The sequence below is a fragment of the Natator depressus genome, chromosome 1 (assembly GCF_965152275.1).
Source record: "Natator depressus isolate rNatDep1 chromosome 1, rNatDep2.hap1, whole genome shotgun sequence".
In the NCBI taxonomy this organism is placed as follows: domain Eukaryota; kingdom Metazoa; phylum Chordata; order Testudines; family Cheloniidae; genus Natator; species Natator depressus.
Genome location: NC_134234.1, coordinates 238,919,903 through 238,936,980, shown reverse-complemented (window position 1 = coordinate 238,936,980; position 17,078 = coordinate 238,919,903). Strand labels below are relative to the sequence as shown.

General features: G+C 45.9%; 2 protein-coding genes across 3 annotated transcripts in view; both read left to right on the top strand.

Annotated features, from left to right (window-relative positions):
* The window catches only part of WNT5B (Wnt family member 5B), a 95,749-nt gene extending 90,789 nt beyond the window's left edge, over positions 1-4,960 (top strand). Inside the window, exon 5 of one of the 2 annotated variants that reach the window (XM_074938978.1) lies at positions 4,468-4,960. In XM_074938978.1, the coding sequence (XP_074795079.1) occupies positions 4,468-4,926 (459 nt within the window). In that variant the 3' untranslated portion in view covers positions 4,927-4,960. The remainder of the gene's footprint in view (positions 1-4,467) is intronic. The other variant, XM_074938986.1, reaches the window with a different exon arrangement.
* An 11,593-nt stretch (positions 4,961-16,553) lies between these two features.
* Positions 16,554-17,078, top strand: part of ADIPOR2 (adiponectin receptor 2) — a 67,247-nt gene continuing 66,722 nt past the window's right edge. Inside the window, exon 1 of the mRNA XM_074938877.1 lies at positions 16,554-16,733. The gene's annotated coding sequence lies outside the window, so the exon portion shown is untranslated. The remainder of the gene's footprint in view (positions 16,734-17,078) is intronic.

Below are 17,078 nucleotides of genomic sequence, written 5' to 3'. Positions count from 1 at the left end.
TTCAGGGACTTGGCTTAAAACAGTCAGGTCTTGTCTTCAGTACTAGACACAATCACATTTTAACTGTGTTTGGGTTGCTGTTTTGTACATGTTTATGGTTATGGCTGAATTTGTAGATAGTGCTTTAAGGGTTAGGAGATTTCATGGTCTGCAGCTAGCGGCTAGCCTGAACAAAGGCTTTACCCAGGGATATATTGCATTCTTCAAAAGTTGGAGTTTTTAAATCAAGACTAGGTGTCTTCCTAAAAGATATGCTGAAGATCAACCACCTATTATTGGGCCTGATGTGGGAATCACTGGGTGAAATTCTATGGCCTGTGTTATGCAGGAGGTCAGACTAGATCATCCCTTCTGGTCTTAAAATATAGAAAAGAGCATGATCTTACATCTCACTCTAATGCTATGACTACACTAGCACTTTTATTGGTAAAACTTTGACGGTCAGGGGTTTGTCAGTCAGGGGTGTGAAAAAAACACCCTCCTGACCGACATAAGTTTCACATACAAAAGTGCTGGTATGGATAGTGCTATATTGCTGGGAGACACTCTCCCGCCGACATAGCTACTGCTGCTCAGGGCGTGGGGTGGTTTAATTATGCAGTGGGAGAGCTCTCTCCTGTCAGCATAGAGTGGCTACAGGGGAGACCTTACCGCAGTGCAGCTGCAGTGGTACAACTTGCCACTGTGACGTCTGTAGTGTAGACATAGCCTAAAAGCGACTGTGTTTGAGCTAAGAGATGTATTTGGCTGGGCTGAATTCTAGTGATGAGGGGTTGCCACTAATTCCCATGAGTTTCTTCCTTGGAACAAGCATCTGACATGTTTCTTCCGAATGGAGGCGGTGTGGGAAGAGGTGAGATAACTAGGTGAAAAATTAAAACAAAAGTGTAGCCTCTAGGGACTGCTGTTAAATGTGGAGTCTGTCTCCAGGACGATGATCCATTAATATACTGCTCACTACAGTGAGTGACTGAAAGCTGCAGGTAAGCAGCCTAGAGGAGAATGACACAATCAGACCTAGTGAGGCAGAAAGTGTCTCTCTCTCTCTCTCTCTCTCTCACACACACACACATACACACACACACACGCGCACACACACACAGAGGTTTCTCCTTTCAAGGCTGGGAACTCCATTTCTAGCTGATGAAGCTGAACATGAACAATTAGAGAGCAAGAAGAATAGCTTCCTGTGCTTGAGCCTGGTGTACTGCCAATGCACAGAGTGGCAGTCCATGAAGTCCAGTCCATAGAGTCCAGCATGCCTCCCTACACCTGTGACTTACTCACACAGCGATAAATCTCTATATTGTGCTAAGTTTTCACGTTAAGGATTTTGTGCTTGGGAATATGAAGCAATATGGGATCATGGCACTCCATATATTTGTAAATAGAGACAGAAAGGAAGGGAAAGCTAACATGAGAGGGTCAGAAGGGTAGGGATCATATGAAAAAACACAGCATGGCTCACCTGGTCATATGCAGTACCCATTCTCTGAGGGACCAGTGGTCACTGGCAAGTGGCCTTCAAGTTCTACCCCCATTCTGATTTTCAGGTGAGAGTGTGATTTCTGTATTCTGGTTTCTAGACAAGAGTTTGAAATGAGGGGAGAAATTTTTTCCCTCTGGTTTCTGGACCGAGTTTTGCCATATCGTCCCATCTTGGTTCAGAGATAGAGTTCTTGTGCGAGAGAGTTCTCTCTAATGCTGGTTTGTGTGTGGAGCTCTGATGGTGGAGGGGGAATTTTCCCCTAGCCAGGTTAATGGGGAGGAGCTGGGGGGTCGGGGTGGGGATATGAAGAGAACAATGTTCTTTTCTGTTTCAGACATAGTCTTGACCCCATCACCTCTCCACTCCACTCTGGAGTTTCTGAGGTACTGGCTCCTGGCTTTATTGCCCTCGTTTGTTTGTCTTTGACTGTTATCTCAACATGTCCTTTCCTTCCATCAGTCTTTTTCTCCACTTGATCTCCATTTCCCTCTCTTATTCCCCTCATTTCTTATCTATCTCCCTGTCTCTCAGACTTTGGCAGTCTGTCCTTCCACACTGTTTACCCAGTCAACATATAGCAGGCCTCAATCATCAGTCACTCCATCCAGTGCCAGGTGAGGCTGGGAGGGGGCCATCTAATTAACCACATAGGAATTCTCCATTAATTCTCTTCCCATCCCCCTTCTTATGAGAGAGGAATCAGAAAGGAAGTTGGGCTTGTGGAATGGGGGCTTTATACCTTTCCATTAAATGTACTTTCAGACTGATTCTGTGGCAGGGCCATTGATCAGACCCAGTCCTTACAGCTTCATGTGGGGTCTGTTATTCTTCACCTTGATCCTAGTTTAGCCAGTAAAGAACCTACAATTTCTCCCACCCTCTCTCCATCCCAGCAGCTAAGGGACAGAGAAAGGGAGAGTCATTTTGCGATAAATGCAGTGGTGACTCCCACAGTTAATAAATGGGGGACTGTGTATCTAAGCAAAGTGGGACCAGGCTTACTTCTCCTTAGGGGCTTGTGAGTACTGGTAGCATACACATTCCACAGCATAATCATTACCCAGATGTTTTGAGAATTGGCCATTTAAACCCAAGTCAGAGTAAACGCTGAAGGTCCCATGACATTAACTGAGGGAGATCAAGTTGCAATGTTTTCCTAAAGGAACAAAGCCAAGGATTAGGAAGAAACAAACTACTTTATAAAAACATATGCAAGGGCAACAGAGGCATGAGTATTTTGGGATTTGACCCAACAATAACCAAGAAGTGCTAACACAAATGTATAACAAGCAGGCAGGCAAGTCAGTTAGGATATAGGAAATGTCTGGTGCTCTGAAAATTCAAGTGTAGTTCAGTCTTATACAGTACAGGGATCTTTAGGTAGCAATGTGGTTGGTGTTGCACAGTTATAGTCCAATCCAAGGCAAGTCCAGAGGTTTCAGATCTGTAGCTGTTATGTTACACTATGAAGGGCAATTACCAATAAATCACACACAGAGGAATGGAACTAAAGCCCCACATCTCTAAGGGCTCAGAGCATTGTCTTCTTTGAGAGTTGGACTGGGCCCCAAGGGATTTACCACTTGAGCTAAAGCAGAATCTCTACTAGCTGTCAGCCGTATTAGGCCTTACGTGCCTTTTATACACCTAGTCACTAGTAGTTTTAGCAGCAGTCCTGTGGAATCTCTAAAGTAGTTGAGAGATTGGTTTCACTTATACAGTTCTGTTCAGTGTAATGAACAAACTCAACCTGTTTAGTTTTTTCCCCACTGATTTTGAGTTTTTCTGTTCTTGTGGTTTTTTAATGTCTGTCTCTCTCCTTATTAGGATAAGAAGAAACACGACTCTTCTCCCTCACATCATCTCCACACATGCTTTTGAGAGATTAACGCACACAGGGCTAAATTTTTCAAAAGCAATAATTAATTGTGGGTGTCCAACTTGAAATACTTTGAGCTGGATTTTCAGAGGTACTGTGCCCATTGATATCTGAAAATCAGGCTCAAAGTTGCTCAAGTTGCGCACTCCGAAAATGAAGCTCTGAAAACTAGTGGTTGTTTTTTAAATGTTTAAATTTTAGGCCAGCCATACCGTGACACTAGATGAGGAAACTGAAGCCTGGTCAACACTTAAAATGTAGATTGATATATCTACATTGCTCAGCGGTATGAAAAATTCATGCTGTAGCTATGCCAACCTTACTCCCAATGAAGAATGCTTCTGTTGACCTAACTACTACCACTCAGGGAAGTGGATTATCTAATGACAGAAAAACCCCTTCTGTCGCTGTATGCTGCATCTATACTATGGTTGAGTTTGGCTATGCCACCGTAGTCCCCGTTGTGTAGACAAGCACTGAGGGATTATTTTGGTGTAGAGGAATAACTCGGTGGTGCAAAAGTTGCACTTAGATTTGTAAATCCTATGCAGTTATTATTCTCAGTACACAGAATGGTGACACATTGAAGCAACATGAATTGTCCTTGGCGAGCGAATGCCTTGCTTGTACATGCTTGGTGTGAATCAGTTAATTTTTCACACCATTATTACAATCCCAGCTGTTCCTCTTTGACAGAGAGTGACTCCTCCAGAAATTGTATTTAGAGTGAACAAAGCTCTTGAATGGGGATAGAGGGAAAGAGCCTGGGTGCATAGATTTATTTCAAGAAGATATGGATATAATGCTAGAACTATAGCATCATTGACCTGTTTTACCTATAGGAAATTTACAAGTTCTCAGGTGTTTTGTTGCATTGATTGCTTCTATGGGCTTTGAGGGGACGTGGATGTAGTACGTTAGTCCAGAAGACTGGGGAGCATTTCCAATAGCAGGATTGTGTCTGTTCTGGGGAGAGAGAGAACTGGGTGGATGGTCAGGATAAGTACGCAAGGAAGAGGAACTCAGCACAATTATGTCAGTTCCCAGTGCTATAAAGGTTAATGCGGCTCTTGTCTGATTCCATCTGCTCTTCCTGCAGGCTGTATACAAGCTGGCAGATGTGGCTTGCAAGTGCCATGGCGTTTCAGGTTCCTGCAGCCTCAAGACCTGCTGGTTGCAGCTGGCAGACTTCCGCAAGGTGGGTGACCTGCTGAAGGAGAAGTATGACAGTGCAGCTGCCATGAGGATCAGTCGCAAAGGCAAGCTGGAGCTGGTAAACAACCGCTTCAACTCACCTACGCAGGAGGACCTGGTCTACATTGACCCCAGCCCTGACTATTGCCTGCGCAATGAGACCACTGGCTCACTGGGCACTCAGGGCCGGCTGTGTAACAAGACCTCAGAGGGCATGGATGGCTGTGAGCTGATGTGTTGTGGCCGGGGCTATGACCAATTCAAGAGCATCCAGGTAGAGCGCTGTCACTGCAAGTTCCACTGGTGCTGCTTTGTCAAGTGTAAAAAGTGCACAGAGATCGTCGACCAGTACGTCTGTAAATGAAAGAGCCACCAAAGCAACAAATCTATATTATATAAATCTATATAAATATATTTTATATTTGTATAAATAAATAGATGATAATAATTAAAGAAGCTTATTTAAGAGACATTTTGGTTTTGAAATTTTCCCATTGGACTGGATGGTTTGCCACTCTCTTTATTCAGCTGCGGAGCAAAGGGGGAATTTGCCCTCAGACCCTTCTCCCCCTGGATGTTATAATCAGAGTGAAGGGAGACAAAGAGTTGCTCAAAAGGAATTCCCCTCATAGCCACTTCGCTCCAGAAGCAGGGGATTGATTCATGGTCAGATATGTGAAGGAGAAAAGTGGGTTCCCTTTGCTATCTCGTGGTTTAAACTCAAAAGTTTATATGGTATTAGACATCTGGAGTCACAATCAGACATGGGAGAGTCTTAGTTATTCATGTTCCAGCTCCCCAAGCCCTTTGGACAAGCAAAACAAGAGGATTTGGGCCCATTTTCTGCTCCCTGTGAAGGAAGTGCTGGTGCTTTGTCAAACAAGAGGGAAAGTCACCCAGGTCTCGTGCTGAAAAATATGGATTAAAATACAAGGTACTATATAGAGTGCTTGGAATGAGGACAAAGCAGGGACTCCTGCACAGTGGTGGGGAGACCACCTGTTCCAAGTGAGGGAGGAAGGTGTGATCTTCAATTGGGAAGAACTACTGTATCCTGAGAGTTTAAAAGAAACTAGCACCTAGCTCTTCTGAACCTCAAGGGCAATGAGAAAAATCTGCCAAAGCCCTATCTAGGCTGGTCTGTCAAGGAGATCCTTTTCCCCTCCACTGTAACTCACTTTGTCTTTGCGGATTAGGAGCTGCTATCTGTCTCCTAGGCCTATTGGGCTCTTTGGAAAAGAAATATACTCCATGTGTGGAGTGTGTGAGAGAGCCATACATGCATGCAGGGGACTGGATGAACACTGCACCTTAGTCCTTACCATTGTTGCCATTTCTCCCCTTTGAAGTGGACACAAATGGTCACCTTGCCCAGCTCTTTTCAATCCTCCTCACCTCTGTCCCAGATGTACAGTTTCTCTTTACCATTAAATACCCCTCACTGAGGTTTCTTTCTCTCTCTCTTGCTTGTGTATGTGTGTGTTTTGTTTTATTCTGTTTTGTTATTTATTTCAGAACCCAGGGGGCCAAACTCTTCTCTGGTGTAAACCCACTGCAGTCATTGGAGCTGTACCAAGGATGACTGTTTCACCAGAATGTGGGCTAGATGTTCAAGGAGTGAGGTCCATTCTGCACCCTCTTGTGGTGATAACGGAGAATAATGAAATGGTGCTTGAGCAGAAGCCCGTTAGCAAAATCTACTAATCTCTCTTAACTTTATTGCAATTATAACAGAATTCAATTAGTAAAATATGGATGGAACATATGCTGATCCTAGCACAGGACATTTCCTGCCCTTCATGGCATCTGCAAAGTTCATTTGCAGGCATAGAGGAATCAGAGAAGCGAACCTCAAAGTGTAAACATTTACTAATATACTTCCCATTTTTTACTGACATTTCAAGTTTTTTATTGACAAATTTCAAATGAACAAAAAATGCCAATTCATGGACAAGATCCATAGTCCAGAAAACTAGATTTTTGAATCTTTACGACGTTTATTTCTGATTAAACATGGCAACTTTTACAGAACCCACTATTTCAACCATCAGAGAATCCTGCAAATGCATATTTCATATTTAAAGTATTGGAAGAGTCCAGAAATCCACAAGAAAGAAAAATTATGCTGAGTGATTAGTTTGCTTATTTTTATGGATGTGTCCACTTTTTATTTTTGTAATCCAATATTTGTTTCTTATTCAACAGTCAGTATATTTGTTGGCATTGCAGAGAGCAATTTCTTGGAATACAAAAGGTCGCCTAAACTTATTTTATTATATAAAAGCCAAAGCCAATGGTATAGTAATTCAAAGTAACAGAAATAATTTTCCATGCATGGAAAAATGTGAATACAATGGCCTGACCCAACTCCAATTAAACCTCAATGGGAACTAGCCTGAGCCCAAGATCAGGTCAAATGTGTGAGCTATACAATCAGGGGATACTGTACATTCCCTGTTCAGTAATAAAACTCACTGTACATTGGATATATCTAAAAAAGATGTTTTCCTCCCCCTAAGCTCACCCACATGTTATGTCCCATCCTCACTGCATGAGTGCTGAAAGGTGTTACCTAGTTGTATATGACACCCCACAGGCATTGCTAATATATCCAGTAATTCAAAGTCTTTTCACTTGGCTTTTACATTAAAGACCATACATGTAAGGGACTCTTAACACATATTCTAGCATTGCACCACAGTAAATTTTGTGGGTGTAAATAATTGCAAGTGGAAGTGATGACAAGGGAGGAGGGAAATGCCAAGCCTCTCCAACTTTTAAGAGAAAGAAACGAACAGGGAAGAAGTTGGAGGCTTCTGTTGAAGAGATATGGCGTGAGGTGCCCCACAACCCCCTTCTCCAATGAGAGTGTGGGAAATGTTCCATGACTATGCCAGAAAGGATATACAGACTTGCCATCCTCCCCTTCAGGCAGGGGTGGCCAACCTGTGGCTCCGGAGCCACATGTGGCTCTTCAGAAGTTAATATGCGGCTCCTTGTATAGGCAGCGACTCCGGGGCTGGAGCTACAGGCGCCAACTTTCCAATGTGCCGGGGGGTGCTCACTGCTCAACCCCTGGCTCTGCCACAGGCCCTGCCTCCACTCCACCCCTTCCCTGAGCCTGCCATGCCCTCGCTCCTGCCCCTCCCCCCCAGAGCCCCCAGCACCCCATGGAACAGCTGATCGGGAGGTATGGGGAGGGAGGGGGAGGCGCTGATTGGCAGGGCTGCCGGTGAGCGGGAGGCACTGGGAGCGGGGGGGCAGGGGAGCTGATGGAGGGGCTGCTGACATAGTACTGTGGCTCTTTGGCAATGTACATTGGTAAATTCTGGCTCCTTCTCCAGCTCAGGTTGGCCACCCCTGCCCTAAAGTATCAGGAGAGTAGCAGATGACTGGGTTTCCTCCCTTATGAAGACAACAGGCAGTAGGGGGAGCCTGTTGATGGAGGGAGTTGTTTGAGGCTTATTGAAGGGCTTCTTCTATAGCAGGGGTGGGCAAACTTTTTGGCCCAAGGGCCACATCTGGGAATAGAAATTGTATGGCGGGCCATGAATGCTCACAAAATTGGGGTTGGGGTGTGGGGAGGGGGTGAAGAGTCTGGTTGGGGGTGTGGGCTTCGGAGTGGGGCCAGGAATGAGGAGTTCAGGGTGCAGGAGAGGGCTCCAGGCTGGGGTGTGGGGTGCAGTGGAGAGGGCTTTGGCTGGTGGTGCGGGCTCTGGGGTGGGGCTGAGGAGTTTGGGGAGTAGGAGGATGCTCTGGGCTGGGACCGAGGGGCTTGGAGGGTGAGAGGGGGATCAGGGCTGGGGTAGGGGGTTGAGGTGTGGGAAGGGGTGCAGGCTCCGGCTGGGGGTGCGGGCTCTGGGGTGGGGCTGGGGATGAGGGGTTTGGGGTGCAGGAGGGTGCTCCGGGCTGGGATTGACGGGTTCAGAGGGCAGGAGGGGGATCAGGGCTGGGGTAGGGGATAGGGGCTTGAGGAGAGGCTCAGGGGTGCAGGTTCCGGGCGGCGCTTACCTCAAGCGGCTCCCAGAAGCAGCGGCATGTCCCTCCTCTGGCTCCTATGCTGAGGCGCAGCCAGGTGGCTGTACATGCTGCTCCGTCCACAGGCACCACCCCTGCAGCTCCCATTGGAGTGCCGGAGAGGGCCATTGGTGCGGGGCCTTTGGAGTGTGTAGGAGCCAGAGGGGGGCCATGCCTCTGCTTCCGGGAGCCACGTGGAGCAGCCCCTGACCCTGCTCTCCGGCTGGAGCGCTGGAGGGGGGCGATGCCACGGCTTCCAGGAGCTGTGTGGCGCAGCCCCCGACCTTGCGCCCTGGCTGTAGCGCCCGATCAGGGCAAGCCCCAGACCCCGCTCCCCAGCTGGAGCTTGAGGGCCGGCTTAAAAGGCTGGGAGGCCGGATCCGGCCTGCTGGCTGTAGTTTGCCCACCCCTGTTCTATAGGCTCAGAGACGTATCCAAACGTTTGGAAGCTTCTCTGTACCCCAGTTATTTGGAGGCCTTGATCATTGAGAATTATATTAAAAATAACCTAACGTTCACAAGGATGTCTAATAAAAACCGACATCCTCCAGTTTTTCAGAACATTTTTCCTGGATTTTTTTCAAATGATCTGGCTTTGAGCTTTCCCAAAGTTTGGGGGGTTGGGATCCAGAAGTTTGGTTCAGCCCATCTCTAGCTAAAGGGCAATTTATGTGGTACCCTCACACAAAAGAACCTCCTTGGGATAGTAATAAGAATGTAAATCAGAGCAGATTTAGATTGGCTTGATGCGTGCAAAGCCAAGGAAGGGCAAACAGCAGATGAAAACCAAAGAGGAACTACTCCTTGCCAATGAGGGAGAAAGTAGTGGATTTTAAATTGCACATTGCTAGATAGACAGTGTGATCCAGAGGCACAGGATGGGGAGTCAAGACCTGGGTTCTATTTCCAGCACTGCCACTGACCTTAGACAAGTCACTTTACATCTTTGTACCTCAGACTCCTCATATATAAAATGAGAGTAATGATACTTGCCTTCCCCATAAAGCACTTTGAGATGTATGAATTAAGAATGCTAATAACTAATATTTACTATTATTAATTATTGTAGCCATACAGCATTGTGCTGTAACACTCATAGCTCTAACAAAACAGCACAGAGGCAGGCTAGATTGGTACCTAGATGAGGGACATCAAAGAAACACTAAGGTGGTGCTGGGGATTCAGCAAGAAGCGCTCTTTTCTCTGAGTCTGTATTGAACAAATGCCCTACACCAGCATGGTGTTAGTGGGAGATGCTGTTTTCTGAATGAAATGTGAAACTAATGACTTGATCATTCATGGTAATTAAATAGCTCATGGTAGCCTGTAAGATTAAAGATGTTAGTCTGGTTTCTGAGCCAAATACCTGATTGCCTAAATTCTGCTTGCAGGTCAAATGCATGCGATATTCTGCCCTTTCCACCCGTAAACTATTGTGTAGAATGTGCACCCCATGAGACTAAACTGTCGCCTGTGGACAAAGAAATACAGACAGCATTGCCAACTGCCATCTTCTGCCGGTGTACACACAGCATCCCAAAGAAACCTCAGGGCTCCCATTTGGAGGAGGTCTGGTATCTTCCATCTAGTAGGCAGGTGCCTATCTGCATCTCTGAAGTGGCTATCCCATGGTTTCTACACACAGCTGTGTAGAATCACACACATTTTCTCACTAAGCTTCTATTTAACTGCATTTTAGGATACAGATTATATTGAAGACTCTATATGAAATAAAGTTCCATTGTACTGTAAGTTGTAAAGGGAAATATTATATACATGGGCTGATCTGATGTATTCTACCTCAGGCAGGGCTGGAGAAGATGGCTCAGTGGGGTAAGCATCAGATTTTGGTAAACTTAAATTTCCTGAAACCAGAGGGTTGAATACTGACTTTCCCAAGGTCACAGTGAGTCAGTGACAGAGGTGAAAATAGGATCCTAGATTCCCAGTCACGTGCCATATCCACTGGACCACAATCACCTCCCCCATCATTTTATCAGAGACGAACAAAACAAAATGCTTACAGCCGCCAGAATACCCACCAGGAAAAACAGATCACAAGCATGTACTTTAAACCCAAGGATAAAAATAATTAAAAACAATATAACAAATATGAAGATCACCCTAAAGCTTTATTGTCAAATCTCCATTTTGCGAGACTTCTTCCTGCAGGGGACAAAGGTGTAGCTGTTGCCCTCTCGCTTCTCCCTCTCCCTTTTCAGATGACACAGGAGATCTACCACTCTCATCAGGAGAGCATGAGAGGGTGTGAAAGGCACACTGGCAGCCGCTAGAACAGAGGAAGGAAGACCAACAGTAGGAACAGTTTCTCTTTCCCTGTGGGAAGCAGAGGACAGCTACTTCTCCCCTTCTTCCCCAAAACTGGACAGCCATAAGAGGGATAGGTAGGGCTGTAAATTGTGTACTGTCATGGGGTACACTGGCTCCTTAAGATCTAGGGGGAAAGTGTGCAGGGCCATATTACCTCATTCCAAGGGGCTTGTTCAAAGACAAATGTGTGGGTCAAAAGACAGAAGCACTGAGAGAGAAAAAATGGTTTTGGGAGGGAGTAGTTTGTGGGAGAAAACCCAGCCTGCTGAGTCTGTCAAGAACGCTTGAAGTGTGGGAGGTCAACGTTCCCATCTTCTCTCAACGAAATGGAATCTGGGAAATACAGATCCCCCTGGGGCTTCTGGGATTTGTAGGGCTCCACAGGAAGACATGCTGAGAAGGGGACAGCCTCTTGCTTGATAGCAGGAGTCTAGGAGAGTCCGGGTAGGGAGATTCTGCAGTGGCTTTCTCTTCTTTTTGCAAATAAATTCTAGCTGTTTATTATTTACTTTAGCCACCTGATCTCTGGGGAGAGTTTGGAATTTTACCAGGAGTCCCTGGGAGGAAGATATTTGAGTATGGGACCATTTTGTTTGTTTTAAACTTTATTACAAGACTTTCTGTCTGTTTGTTTGTTTGGACTTTGCCACCAGATCTCTGGGAAGAGTCTTGATTGTACAGAGAAAGAAATGCCCCAGGGATGGGGCCATATTGCTTGGTTGTTTTTACATTCAACAGGCATGGCCTTCTGCAGACATCAGCCTGCCATACAACCCATCTGTGACAATACTTAGAAATGGATAGTCCTCATGTTCAATTGAAGCACTAGTTTTTCTGAGTACTCTCTCATCTGGATGCGCTGAAGTTGAGGGGTATGGTGAGTGATCACCTGCAGACTTCCTTTGATGCGAAGCAGCAGAAACAAGAAGCAAAATTCTCTATGCTATAAGCACAGCAACATTATCTTCCGATGATATCAAGGGCACAGGGCAGGACCTTTGCTTATGACCATAGGTGCTGGAACTAGGAGTGCTGGGGTTGCTGCTGCACCCCCTGGCTTGAAGTGGTTTCCATTATATACAGGATTTAAAGTTTGATTCAATGGCTGTCAGCACCCCCATTATACAAATTGTTCCAGCACCCGTGCTTCTGACCAGGATGAGAGGCACAATTAGAATAATATAGTAATGAATCCATAGCCACCTAGGACAATCACAACTGTCACTATGCTTCACACAGACCACACGGGTCCCTAGTACTTCAACTACAGGGGAATCTCCATTAGTTATTTACTTTATATAGCCTATGACACACAGATGAGTAGTTCTTAATCCCACCAGTAGGGAGCAGTGGTATACATACATATTAGTATGTTACAATACAATACACTCAGGGTGGGGCATGAAGGTAAAATTATTATTTTCTTTTTTAGACTGGGCTTGTATGTTAAATGAACTGTTAGTGTTTCTGTTTAATGTAGAGCCAGACTTCCATTTCTCCATCCACAATCGTAAATCTTGGCTCTGTGCTCACAGCACTGTCCAGAAAGAAACACTGGAGAGTTTTTAATCCAGTGACGAAACAATTGACTGGCTCTTTCACAGTCTCATCAATTCAATGAGGGCTAGATTATGACCTAATTTCTCGCCTTGTTTAAGGGCGGCACAACTATGTCACCCTAGAAGCAGCTCTGGGGAGGAATTATGACTCAGAAAGGAATTGATCCTGGGGGAAGTAAATTACTGAAGTCTTTGACAGGGCATTCCCCAATCCCCAGCCCTTCTGTCCTTTTTCTTCCCTCTTCCTTGCAGGAAGGAAGCAGCAGATTCTTTGCGGAGCCTGCTTTCTCTTCCTAACTAAGCACAGAATCATGACTGGGACAGGCCATGGCATTGCCACATAAGGACAAATGGCAGTCTTGCCCATAGAACCAAGAATGTGAGACGTGGAAGGCTGAATTTAATCTCATCGTTCTTAGCCAATAAGAACTGTTAATTTTCTCTTCCAGCAAATTAACATCTTTGGAAGTCTGGTATCCAGCATTATATTAACTCCAATACCGTATTTAAAAAGAAAAACTGGTTTCAGAGTAACAGCCGTGTTAGTCTGTATTCGCAAAAAGAAAAGGAGGACTTGTGGCACCTTAGAGACTAACCAATTTATTTGAGCATGAGCTTTCGTGAGCTACAGCTCACTTCATCGGATGCATACTGTGGAAATTGCAGAAGACATTATATACACAGACACCATGAAACAATACCTATTGTTATTGTTATTGTTATTAGGTATTGTTTCATGGTGTCTGTGTATATAATGTCTTCTGCAATTTCCACAGTATGCATCCGATGAAGTGAGCTGTAGCTCACGAAAGCTCATGCTCAAATAAATTGGTTAGTCTCTAAGGTGCCACAAGTCCTCCTTTTCTTTTTTTAAAAAGAAAAACATAATTATTTGCTTCTAGGATACAGAATTTGCTTCAGTACAAATTGTAGCAAGTTGCCACCTCAGTACATAAAGGTAAGTAACCTGGAACACCAAGAACCTTTCTAAGAAAACAATTCTGAATAGGTTCCAAGAAGGAACAAATGCCCTGCACTAGAACCCCATACTTTTAGCACCGGTTTTTGTGGACTAGCTGGCTAACACATGTATTTTTCTTTGCTTATTTTAATTCCATTGCTGTTAATAATTCCTCTCCTGCCGTAGTAAAACTTGTAGACAGTTATTATTTCTTTTCTTAAAATGTTATTTGATTAAGATAGACATAGTTAGTTCTTTTAATCATTCCTCAAAAATCAGTCCCTGAGTCCTATTCCTTATTTTTTCCTCCCCTGAATTTTATCCAATAATTCCTCCATCTAGCCCATAATTTTTTGGGTTAGTGCATATATTATAGAAAAACCTCCAATCTTAATTTAAAGATGTCAAGTCATAGGGAATCCACTACACATCTCTTGGTAAATTGTTCCATCAGTTAATTACCCACACTGTTAAAAATGTGCCCCTGATTTCCATTTTGCAGTTTCAACTTTCAGCCACTGGATCTTATGCCTTTGTTAGATTAGAGCCTCACTACCATCAGAAAACTTCTCGTTTGGTACTTACAGCCTGCGATCAAGTCACCTCTTAACCTTCTCTTTGATAACTAAATAGTAGAGTTGGGCAGAGAAACGTAATGCCGTTTCACAGAGGATTTAGATCAGTGGTGGGCAACCTGCGGGGATTGATAGTGGGACTGAGCCTTTCACCTCTACAGGGCTGCTTCCCGCAGCTCCCATTAGCCGGGAACAGTGAACCGCGGCCACTGAGAGCTGTGAGTGGCCGTGCAAATGTAAACAAACTGTCTGGCAGCCTGCCGGCGGTTTACCCTGACAGGTTGCATGTGGGCCGCAGGTTGCCCACCACTGATTTAAATATTTCAAAATGTGGTTTAGTTAGACTTGGAATAAAAAACAAAAATTTAAAAATTCTCCATGAAAGTGTATGAAGCCCCATACCTGGAGCAGTCTGCATGGTGGTTTGCCCTGCAGCCACAGACCCTGGAAGCCCTGAGGTCCCCAACTGTGAGACAGTGGACATGGTGGCTGCCCCAGAGCTAGGGACTCTGGAAGTCCTGGGCTGATGGGTAGCTGTGAGAATGGGAAGTAGTGAGGCCATTCAGAGAAAAGAGAGGCGGGATGTCAAGGAGACAGGTGGGAAAGCTGGCAGGAAAACAGCCAGGTTTCGAAATATGCCTGGGCTCTGTTGGAACTTCAAAACTATCTCTGTGAAGTTTTGATTTAGATGAATTGGCAAATTCCAATGAAAATATTTTTTTAGAATTTTTTCTGACCAGTTCTACTATATAAATTGATTTTAAATTTTTCATGGTAAGGCAGTTATTTGAGACCTTGAATCATTCTTGTACATCTATTTTGAACTATTTCCATGCGGTAGTTGCTTCTTAAATTTTATTTGAGTCAACAGTGTGCCCTTGTTGCCAAGAAGGCCAATGGCATTTTGGGATGTATAAGTAGGGGCATTGCCAGCAGATCGAGGGACGTGATCGTTCCCCTCTATTCGACACTGGTGAGGCCTCATCTGGAGTACTGTGTCCAGTTTTGGGCCCCACACTACGAGAAGGAAGTGGAAAAATTGGAAAGAGTCCAGCGGACGGCAACAAAAATGATTAGGGGTCTGGAACACATGAGTTATGAGGAGAGGCTGAGGGAACTGGGGATGTTTAGTCTACGGAAGAGAAGAATGAGGGGGGATTTGATAGCTGCTTTCAACTACCTGAAAGGTGGTTCCAAAGAGGATGGATCTAGACTGTTCTCAGTGGTAGCAGATGCCAGAACAAGGAGCAATGGTCTCAAGTTGCAGTGCGGGAGATTTAGGTTGGATATTAGGAAACACTGCTTCACTAGGAGGGTGGTGAAACACTGGAATGCGTTACCTAGGGAGGTGGTGGAATCTCCTTCCTTAGAAGTTTTTAAGGTCAGGCTTGACAAAGCCCTGGCTGGGATGATTTAATTGGGGATCGGTCCTGCTTTGAGCAGCGGGTTGGACTAGATGACCTCCTGAGGTCCCTTCCAACCCTGATATTCTATGATTCTAAGATCTAATTTTTAAATTATGTTGTGGAACAGTATTTGTCTCACTGTCTGTATTTGCCTTTTTGATGTACTATACTGCGTACATATGAACTTACCATCACAAGGGAAGTCTCATAAATATATTTTGATGTGTGGTGAATGTTGTACATATATGTACAAATATAATTGTGAGAAAAGTTTAATGTATATGTCCCCCTCCCTCAGAGTTTTGTATTTTAAAAATATGATTGGGTGTACTGTTGTGATAAGTTTTATATTATAACAGAGACTGTTATATTAGGAATCTTAAATTTTTAAATATATTTTTTAATAATGTGCACTATTTTTCTATTAAATCTTTGTTGCTTTGGGCAAGATGCTGCAAACACTTCTGCATATAGATACTTTGCTACCATTGTGGAGAGTTTTCGGAGGGGAAGGGGACGGTGACCCCGCCCCACTTCCACGGGGGGGGGGTAGCAGTGTTATGCAGAGACCCCTCACCCCCCCTTGTCCCTAACTGCATTGTGACAAACTTATCCCCCACAGGGAGGACGTTGCCCCTCACAGGGTGTCTAACAGACTTGCCCACTGGGATACCTCCCCCTTCGTGGCAGAGCAGCACCCCTCACAGGGACGGGGTGGCTGCCCCCGCAGAGGAAAGCAACGTGTGTGTCTGCGAGGCAGTCTCTGGAAGCTCCCTGCCCCCCCGCCGACTCAAATTTCCAAACCCTCCCGTCGCGAGCTTCGCTCGCGAGACAGTAAGAGCCCGCGCGATCGTCACGAACTTCATTCAGCCAATCAAAGAGTGATACCGGTCACGCGGCTATAACGAGCCTGAGGAAGGCATTGGGAATCATTACGCAAGTTACGCAACTGAACTAAAGGTCAGGGTGAAAGCGCACGAGCTCCGCTGCTCACAGCGCGCTGCGTGCACATGCGCACTCCTACGCCCCCAGCCCGGCGCGGACTAGTTTCTGACTACAGCCCCCAAGATACACTTGGGGAGCTCAGCCAACAGGCGTCCGTAGCGGCCTGCGCGTGTGCCGTGAGGCGTGAGTACGCATTGGCTGTGGCCGCCCGTGTGATGGTGACGCACTGGGGCAAGTGCTAATAGCTAGGCAATAAGGCAGTCGAGCGAGCGGGAGGAGGCGGTGGCTGTTACTGCAGCGGCGTTCCCGGTGGCGGAGGAGGCGCTGTCACCGTGGGGCATCTTGAGTGCGCGGACGGAGGCGGTCGCCGGAAGGGGGTAGGTAGACGGAGGGGAGCCGGGGCCTGCGCGGGGGAGGGGCTCTGGGACGCGGCTCTTTCCCCGCAAGGGCAGGGGGTTCGGGGGGGGCTCTTCCTCGTGTCCTTCCACCTGGGCTGGCTGGGCGTGAGCTCTGGTACTGGGTCCCTGGCCTCGGCCCCTGGCGGGTGGGAAGGCTCCGGGGCATCCTTCGTCCCACTCCGGTGAGGCCGGGCAGGGGATGCGGACCCTGGGGGGAGGGTTGGGGAGACTCCCAGTTCCCCGGCAAATATCTGAGCGGATGCCAGCACTAGGGTAGGCGAGAAATCAAGTTGGAGTAATAGTGTTTGCTTACATCCATAAAGC